We start from the raw sequence: 9,853 nt of genomic DNA, 5'->3' as shown, positions 1-9,853 counted from the left end.
AGATCAGTTAATAAAACAGGGTAGCATCATTAATTTACATACTCATTTGGTGACTTCTGACAAGGTACAAGTAGTGTAATACCTCACCCAAGGGGCCAAGGCATCATGGTCGTAAAAGGTACCGCCTTAAGAGGATAGATATCTCAAATGTGCTACCATGCCTACATGAAGTTTGAACCTTCATTGACAAAATTTTGCAATGATCACAGCACCCCCACCTCAACCTTAGAAATACAGTCATTACCATCAGCTATACTAGTCGGCCGACAGTTAAAAAATTACTCTTCAGCCTCAGTACTTCAATAGCACCTATTCCATCAGCAAACACATTCTCCTACTACCAGGCCATTCATTCCCCTAGCAGGAGCTACTGGGGCAGCCAAGATTCTGATGCAAGGTCTCCTAAATCTAGAAACATTCGTCTCAGAAAAAAAAAAAAAAAAAAAAAAAAAAAAAAAAAAAAAAAAAAAAAAAAACGGGGGAAAGAAATGAAAAGCTAAACAGCAATCTCACCAATATATATAAATGGAAATTCAATGCAACCTATATAAGCTCCTATAATAAAGACAGAAGAGAAGGTGATTAAATAGTTTATAAGGATAAATAGTGCCGACAAATACAGATAATGAACAAGGTAAGCTGTGGATTTAACGAGTCAAAGCAGACTATCAAGCTATCACCTGTGACAAATGAGTTGTCTATGTTCCAAGTGAATCTATATGTACAAGTTAACACCCCTCCAGTATTTCAGACTGTCATCTCGGCTTCTCAAAGCAATTATTACAACTCAGCAGCGTGAGAAATCCCTGAACCACCTGAAAGTCTGAAACAGCTATCTCCCCATTGTTCAGTGCCCGTCTGTTCAATACTTCAATATGATATTGTACATATGACCCGACAAAACCCTAAGACTTCTTCACCACAGGACCTTTATACTGCCCACGCAAAACCACAAAGTTTTCTGGAGGCGGAGTCTCTTCTAACCAAACAATTTCGTCGAGATTTACACCCTCTAGTTGTTGACCAATATCATCTAGCACAAGTCGTGGATACAAGGCATCAGCATTAAGTGATGGGAAACGAGATTTGGTATTAAAGACATGCATGATAAAAAGATCAAATACCCGGCAAGCCTTTATCAGGAACTCTCCGGAAATAAGAGCAGTGTCGTCCATCCTCTGAAGAATATGGAGGGGTAAGGATGTCAAAGATGGCACAGGGCGTTATTGCCATAAAACAATGGATGTTGCCACCTTTTGTCGGATACAAAACGGTTGTACTACAAGGAGCTCTCATTTCACAGTCTCTAACCAATTTGGCAGGTCTAGCTGCAAATTTAAACAACATGAAGTTAAAGCCTCAAGGAAGCAATACAATATCCAATAGAGAGCAGAATGATAATGCGGAGATCTTTTTAATTCTAAAAGAGACATGAAGTCACAGCAAGAAAACAAGAAGATATTTGTCGCCATAGCAATGGGCTCAAGGTGAACCTTTCATTTGTACATGCATTTTGGTTAAATATATGAAGACCAACCTCGAATCATAACAATACATATTAAAATTGCTAGCAGAACACAACCAAATCAACAGGCCTTAGAATGGAACATTGTTTCAATAAGCAAGATAACAAGGGAAAGGTAAAGAAAGTAGACAACAAAAGATAAGAATTTTTTTTGAAGAAAATTTATCAAGAAATAAACTGCATTGACCCAGCAAGTTTTTCACCGTCTCTAAGTACCCTGAGACACACTATGTTTCCTGAACGGCTGCACACTAGGTAAAATTGCAAATGAGAATGATATTTTTTTTTTAAAAAAAAAACAAAAAAAAAAACCCTCTTAGCAAACAATAAATAATAAAACAGCAGAGTAAATGTTTTGGATTCAATCTAATATGTCATGTAATTTGCTAATCAGATGTTGATTTCAATCAGTAATTGGGTGATATAACTCAAAATAGCCCATCAAAATTAAGGAATAGGAAAACAGAAAAAGCAGAGTTCCAATCCTCTGCTCTTCATATTCTTTGATCTCCCGAAACTTCAGCGACAACTTAGTAGCAATTTATCAGCTTAATATAGCTCATAAATGATGGAAATTAATTCAAAAGGGCAGGCTCGCATGGGTATATGGGTTTATTGTTGCTTCAATATTCCTGTTTCGTTAATGCTGATACATGAAATGGATTTCGAAAATGAAGACTTTATTTTTCAAGGGAGATGTGTGTGTCTGGGTGTGTTTTGGGGAGGGGGATTTGAGAGGCTTTTGTAGTGTGACATACTGAATGTCTCTAGCCTGTACCTTTTTTTTTTTTGGGAAAAAATTGTAATTAACTAATTACTACAAAAAAAAAAAGGCCAATTTTACAAGAAATTCACACAAGATTTGAATCATCAGCAGTAATGGTTTAGTATCAAGAAAGTCAATCTCAGCAACTAACAAGTACAATTACACAATTTTTATTAAGTGTAGGGTTTAGTATATGGAGCTTCTCTTAGCAATTCCATTCATATCAATATACTATTACGATGTCAAAGCAGCTGTTTTGGGTCAATTATATCATGTAAAAGTTGACGTTTCGAGGGGTGATATTATATGATATGAGAAAGGGTGATTTCTTAAAATAATTTTACAAACTTCCCATATATTAGTGGAGCATACAAGGGGAGAACACTTTCCAAGTCATGGGGAGTAATGTATTGATGCTATCAACATTCATACTCAATCTAACCCACAGGTATTACTACGTTGACACAAAAAAATGAATCAGGAAACCTGCAATTACACCAAGCAAGATGATGTACCTCGGCAAGATTCAGGGAGCTCAGGTATGTCAACCCAATCATATGACTTTACAAGTAAGGTGCCATATACAAGCTTGCTTAACACAGTCATTCCAGGATGGTTGTGCAGAGGTATGATTGATGAGGGTGGCATGCAGAAAATTCCTATCTGCGAAAGGAAAAATTCTTGCTTTAGGCATCAAACCACAATCTTGAAACATCGCAAGGCTAAAGCAGTTTATTCACAGAAGCTAAGGCAATATACTTACAGAGAATTTTTCACATTCATGTATGTGCAGATACTTTATGGGAGGAGGATACTGCTGCTGGTTGCCACTGCGACCTTTTCTTCCATTGCTTCCATTAGAAATAGGTTTCCATTTTTGCGCTGCTACTGCATCCTGCTCAAGACCCACATTCGCAGGCTTTAAGTCATCTGAAAGAGCATTCAATAAAAGTTAGCACCGCCAAATAATGACAGATCAGTATGACATTGGAGCAGAAACTATTTGAATTTAACTCCTTCAAGTACACAAGTTCACTATTCAGGGGAGTATAAGTCCACAGTTCAGACAGCATTGAAAATAGGCGTATGAAATAGGATGAAAGCTAATTCAATAATTAAAATGAAGAATATTACCCACCCACCCACCCCCCTCTCCCCACTTTAATCAAGACCCATTATTTTCAACGAAGTTCCTTTTACAGTTTTACTGTTTTTACTTCAATATTCAACCAGCAGCAAAAAGAAGACAAGTAGCAATACAGATTGGCATATTAGCACTGCATAAATAGACCTGCATATTTTGCTAACAGTCATGTCTGTTTTATATGAATTTTATGGAATTCCTATAAGACAGTGTTGGTCTTTTACATCAGTGATAAACCAAAAGAGAGGACTTTTTATAAAAAAGACAATACTATGAGCAGAATTTGGCCAGCATCCTTCAATACTAATATTGGCAATGGAAAAGAAATTGACATACGAAAATTTGAACTAGTAAACAGTTTAGTATATAGATTGGATTGATATATTGAACCAAAAACACGTATGCAAGACAGTTATAAAGCTTCAAAGCATGACTATACTACACGACAATAACTGCAGGTTACTAGATCAAACTGGTCATAAACAGCCTTCTAGATCAAAGGGGAAGTTAGAAAGCAAATAGAAATCAGGCCTCAAAATCAGGGAACATTATTCACAGGCGACAGATATGGATCCTACCCCCACCACCACCTCTTTTTGACAGTCCATAATGACGCTGGGGTGCAAAAGCATGAGTAGCCAATAAAGCAGAGATCATGTGGCAGACACAAGATACATACTTAGGCAGCTTGAGACATGCAAAGTATATCCAACGAAGGCAAACGGCTTACATATAAGGACCTTCAATAACCAAAACATCCTACTCAGAAACAACTTTTCAAAATTTCAAGTTAGTCAAACTTATCAATATATGTTCACTGAGTCAGCCAAGACCCTTTAACGTATGTCTAGTGAGATTTTTTTATGTAAACTTTTCTTTATACAGATTGATTACACAAGTTCTCAAAAGCAAGTATGAGGTAGGATCCAAGGTCCCCAGCCTTAATATGTCTAGTGGGTTTTCATAATAGGACTTTTTAGCTGATGCCACTTAATGTCAGCAATATTATTTTCTACCACATAAATATATATACACATCAATTTGCTTGGTATTTCTCATCAAAAGACAACATATGGTATCAAAGGCCTAAGGAGTTCAAAAGCTTGGGAAAAAAAAAACTGCCATGAAATACAACAACAATTACCAGTTTTACCACCAGTGAAATATTTAGGAGGAAATCACAATTACACACTCATATAAATGAAGCGCTTATTAATAGAACAATCTGGTAGGGAACATATAGTGTATAAATAACGATGCAAAAAAGGCCAATGCAAGACAAGTAAACAGGATTTAATCCAAAAAAAAATTTTGGGAAATGTTGCAAAGAACAATTAAAATCAGAAAAAGATACTCTGTATAAACATACAACAGGCCAAGAAAGGACATCTAAACCATGTTGGAGCAATCTACTTCCTCCGTTTCTATTTACTTGCAACACAACCTTGTGGCACGCGCTTTGAGGTTAAGAATTTATAATGTAAACGGATAAATTATTTAAAATAATTTTTATACATGATACCTAACCCTACTCTAATCCTCACGTTAAAAAAATTTGATAAAATCGCTTGTTTACCTCAACTAATCATCTCCTAAAACTGTGTGCCTAAAAGGTGTGTTGCAAGTAAAGAAACGAAGGAAGTATATTATTATTTCAAAGTGGGGGTTAAGAAGAGGAGAGCCAACCTCAAATACTCCCCTCTCGAAGTGTCTTCTCATTTGTCACATCGTATCACATAATAAGTAACAAAATCTAATACACTTTTGGTAACATATCAATTAAGAGAGAAAAAAAAAAGGAAATTATCTTCAATAAATATCAATCAAGCACTAAATATTTTCAGAAATTTTAATATTATTTTCCTTTGCAAATTGATCCATCCCGTGAATTGGCACGGGTGCATTGTAGTTAAAATAATTCAAAGGGTTAGAACCAAAATGGAGATAGGACAAACACTAGAAAAATAGAGGGGAGAAGATATAACCAAAGAAATCAAGCTCCTTAACCAAGTATATTCATTAATATATGGAGTATATTTCCAGAAGTGTAGTAGATGAAAAGATCAAACAGCATAATTAAGATTAAAAGAGAATTTATTTAAAAAAAGATTTAGGAGCAATGAACAAGATTTTATGAGGTATCCCCTCTTAATTTCATTAAAGTCCTATTTATTCACTTTTAATCAATTGAACCCCAATATCATCTTTATTTTCATTCATTACAAATCAACCAAACCTTACTATTTTACTTTTTATATTCACTCTTAATCAACCAAACCCTATTAATCAACTAAACCCCACTATCTTATTTCTTTTTTCACCTTCCAAAAATATTCTACAGACGGAAAATTGGACTTTTATTAGGAGATGAAGAGAAAACCATTGTTTTCCTAAGTTCTACAAAGTTACTATAGCAACGAAAACCAAGAACTTAAGGGGAACCACCATTGTTACTTTCAGGATGAGCGAGATAAACTTATAAAATATAATAGTGTCCCATATGATAGGATAGAATATGAATATGTAGTATATTGTCATGAAGGGAATAAACTAAAAGTAAATAGAAAAGAAAAATGGATGAAGACAAAAGTGAATTGAACTGTAGAAAACAAAAGGTAGTATATATTAAGTTGAACTTGATAGGGACATAGCTCATGAATTTGGTAGATGAAGCAACAATTACCATGACCCATTTCTTTTTGGTGTTTTCAAAGTATTGCTTACTTAATTGGACAAAAAAGAGACACTTTACACCTATCACTAATTACATTCGCTCTATAAGATAGTTTGTTGCGACATTTTCTTCCAAAATCTTCTCTAACTTGTAACTCTTTGAATCACCTCAAAAAAGCTTGCACCGAACACTTCCTCTATTTATTATACTTCCAACACACCTTCTTGCCACATTATTTGGGAAAGTGATTAGAAAAGGTAAATGGATGAATTAATCCAAAAAAATGTACACAGTAAAAGCTTAATACTTTCTTCTTATCGGCAGTAAAAAAATATTTAATTAATTTGTTCGTTTACCTAGTCAAATAACTTTCTTAGATTATGTGCCAAAATGGTGTGTTGCAAGTAAAAAGAAATGAAGGAAGTACCAAACACTGCAGCAGGGGCATGGATACCTAACAGTTCTCTATGGAAAAAATCTTGCAAGATTCTCATGAGATGGCAAAATGCGAAATCTAGAGAGACACTAAATAGTAGAAACCATATCTAGGCAATGTAGCCAAGCCAATATTTGTTAACTGAAGAAACTAAAGGAGAATAAAATTGAATAAAGCACGGTCTACCTACAAACCTAGAAAACATATACTGACATGTATATAAGGACAGAAGCTCCAAGGAAGGTATGTTGATAATTCTTCGTTCTCCATCTAATACAGAATTATTTGTTTCACATTATTTAGTATGTATGCATGTTAACACTATAAAGGACAAAGCTCTTAAAAAAGTTTTCATATTAATCTCATTTTCGCATTTATTTAAGTTATTCTAGAAATTAATTTCATAGGAGTCCATTCAGCTAATTTAGGCTAAAAGATTACATACATTTGGTAAGTTACTTATATTAAGTAACACCATAAGACAAACACTATGCAATCCTTTCATAGTCATCAATTCCTTTGAAAATTATGCACATATCAGTGCTCAAAGCCTCAAACCATGGACCTATAGGTGGTAACAAGCTCTAAGCAACCAAACTTCAGGTTTAAGTGGCTTGATTACTATAAGCCATCATATATGTATTATAATTCAGAATGAATTCTCACATGAATAATTGTTCATTTGTCCAACCAAACTTCAAATTCAACTGACATTTTTATTTAGTAGCCTTGCAAGGTTTATATATTAGTTCATTTTTTTTCATATATCTTGACTCCATTTCAGCTGCGATTCTGTTTTTCCATTTCAAAATCCTAGCAACTCAAATCATCTTTATTGAGGTGCAGTTTGCAACAAATCCACAGAGATAGATCCCAAGCTTCAAAATACTCTTTTGGGCCTTCAATGTATGCCAGACAAATAATTACAAATCAGCTATGCTATTCTCATATGTCCAAAATGCTGATAATTGAGCAAGTATGAGAATCTAATTTGGGCTTCACTGCCTCAAAGTATCAAAAAAGAAGTCTGACCAAAGGTTGAGAGCACCTTTCGTATCATTAGCCCAAATGATTCACAAGATAAAATTGTCATCTACTTGACAAAGATTTAATACAAGCAATGTAAAGCACATGCTGTATTCTTTCTCAGGACTAATATTCAATTCAAAGTAGGCAGTATTACCGTAAAATCATATAATATACATAGGTTCTACAGTCTACATACAAGATTAAGGAGGCAATAAGACGCGCAGCTAAAGTGCAGAAGTATTTTTACAGGATTCCAATGCCCAGAATTGAAAGCTGTAGAACAGATTTTGCATGACCAACATGAATATCTCCAAGAATATCAAGACTTTTCAAATAGTGGGAAATGACAGGATGGCTGCACTTAGACTAGACAGGTGTTCAAAGTAACTTGCTTAAAAGTATATCAGATGCTAAACTCAAGCTACTAGGAAAAAGCATTATCTTTAGCAGAAGTTCAATAGAATGGTGAAGGGAAACAAAGATGTAGCAACTGACACTCTGATTCAGTATTAGCTATATCAAGTTTTAACGACGCAACAAATTACAAATTCAATTACAGTGACAGACGTAAAGTAATATATGCTCCTCAAAACAATATCCAAGTAAAAATCAAAATGTTGCTGCCATGCCAAAATTGTTATCTACCTTGGAAAACTCCAACCATGTTCAGTACCTAATGAGCACATGGGGGCGGGGGCAAACTATATCAACTGATCACAAGGCATAAAATTTCTTAAAATTGATTTAAAAGTGATTCGCGAACCTAAAATTGCACGAACTTTATCAAGAGCCTCCTCAGAGATTGGACCGGTAGGTGTGAATGAATCCTTGCAAGCATTGTATATTTTCTTCATAACAGGCATGATGTGGTCGGGCTTAAGCCAAAAAACAGCCCACCACTCACAAGATTGAACACCAAACACCAAAAAGATGTGATTTTTATCGATCACTTCAAGAAAGAAAATGCATGAATATATGTCCTGCAGTAAATCATAGTCTAATTATTAGCAAGATACATCCCAACTCAAAAACAATCAATTAAGCAAAAAAAAAAAAAAAGGGTGCGTGTACAATACTTAATCAATAGCTAGCAAGAAATCACCTCAATTTCTACCTAATTTCCATTATTGGACGGCTTATCACAAAAGGGGTTCATCTTAATTTTTTCCTAAAAAGTGAAAATAATAGAATCTCAATTGATTTTCAGAAACCCTAACAAAAAAAATAAAAATATAATTAAAAAAACGCAATTTCCAAATATTAACAATCAAATTTCACATTCATAAGAAAAAAAAACCCAGAACCCAATAACCCCAATTATTCAAACACAATCATAAACTGTAAACAATTAAACGAAATGGATTGATTCATAAATTAGATCAGAAAATACAACAAAAAAAAAATACCTGTTGATAGGATGACCAAGAAAAGAAAGAGGGGTTTGTTAATAAACTCTATAATTTGTGTGAAAAAGAAGAAAGAAGAGAGAATATATGTCAGGGAAGAAGAACAGCCATAGCAAGAAGAAGAGTGATGAAATTTAGGAGAGAGAAAGAGAGAGGTGCCTGGTCTGCCCAGACCCGGAGCCAAAAATGGGATGCACCTCTTGTCTAATTTGGTTGGTTTCCTAAAGTTTGGATTTTGTTGTAAAAATTGATAAGTTTAATTGAAATGGTATGCTCCTTTTTGGGCTGGTGTCTAACCAACAGATGCCAGGAGATGAATCTGGTTGTTTTGTTTTCCAATTTCAAGTACATGCTAGTTTGATGTGATGAGGATAAAGGGGAAAGGTGTAACCTTTTTTAGGGGTATATATTGAAATAACATGTGGTATATTACCCGAGTTAATCACCTACTTTCGTAATGTGGTTTAAGATTTACGGTACCGGTTTAAAATTTATGGTAGTATATAATGATATTATTATTACTCTTTACTATCATCTCATAGTTACTAACTTACTCCGGAGTATATTCCATCAAAGGAAATGGTTTACGTACATGTGGACACCTAAAAATGTTCAATCCCTATCCTTGTGTATGTTTAACGATTGACTTGTTGATTGTTAATTAGTCAATATTCCAAAAATGGGCTAACGAATTGCTTAAAACTCTTTTAGACCATCAAAAAGCATTACAAACCTTCAATCACAGTCCAACATGTCCTAACCCTACTTTAAAAAGGCCCATAATGCCAAAATAGGTGTAGATCAAGCCCAAAAAACAAATAAACAAACGGAGGGAGTATTATTAGAGTCTCCTTTCTACCATTTATTACTCAC

General features: G+C 34.5%; 1 protein-coding gene across 2 annotated transcripts; it reads right to left on the bottom strand.

Annotated features, from left to right (window-relative positions):
* Positions 1 to 489: 489 nt before the first annotated feature.
* LOC145635091 (plant cysteine oxidase 5-like) lies at positions 490 to 9,221 on the bottom strand. 2 transcript variants are annotated; one of them, XM_081686382.1, is made up of 6 exons: positions 8,981 to 9,221; positions 8,338 to 8,554; positions 3,055 to 3,221; positions 2,807 to 2,954; positions 1,125 to 1,328; positions 490 to 1,033 (listed from the first exon to the last, which is right to left on the bottom strand). In XM_081686382.1, exons 2-6 carry the CDS (start codon positions 8,435 to 8,437, stop codon positions 906 to 908), a joined length of 747 nt encoding a protein of 248 aa, XP_081542508.1. In that variant the 5' UTR covers positions 8,438 to 8,554; positions 8,981 to 9,221; the 3' UTR covers positions 490 to 905. The 2 variants fall into 2 exon arrangements, with proteins under 2 accessions (XP_081542508.1, XP_081542509.1); XM_081686383.1 differs by lacking the exon at positions 8,981 to 9,221 and adding an exon at positions 8,677 to 8,693.
* Between the last annotated feature and the right edge of the window lie 632 nt (positions 9,222 to 9,853).

The sequence above is a fragment of the Chenopodium album genome, chromosome 6 (assembly GCF_948465745.1).
Source record: "Chenopodium album chromosome 6, dcCheAlbu1.1, whole genome shotgun sequence".
Classification (NCBI taxonomy): domain Eukaryota; kingdom Viridiplantae; phylum Streptophyta; class Magnoliopsida; order Caryophyllales; family Amaranthaceae; genus Chenopodium; species Chenopodium album.
The sequence above is the reverse complement of the archived record's forward strand: the minus strand, read 5'-3'. Positions and strand labels throughout refer to the sequence as shown.

Coding starts and splice junctions, on each gene's coding strand:
- LOC145635091 (XM_081686382.1), bottom strand. CDS start 8,437: ATGCCTGTTATGAAGAAAATATACAATGCTTGCAAGGATTCATTCACA. Junction 1,329..2,806: donor GCTCCCTGAATCTTGCCGAG/GTACATCATCTT, acceptor TTAAATTTGCAG/CTAGACCTGCCAAATTGGTT. Junction 1,034..1,124: donor TCCTGATAAAGGCTTGCCGG/GTATTTGATCTT, acceptor GACTTGTGCTAG/ATGATATTGGTCAACAACTA.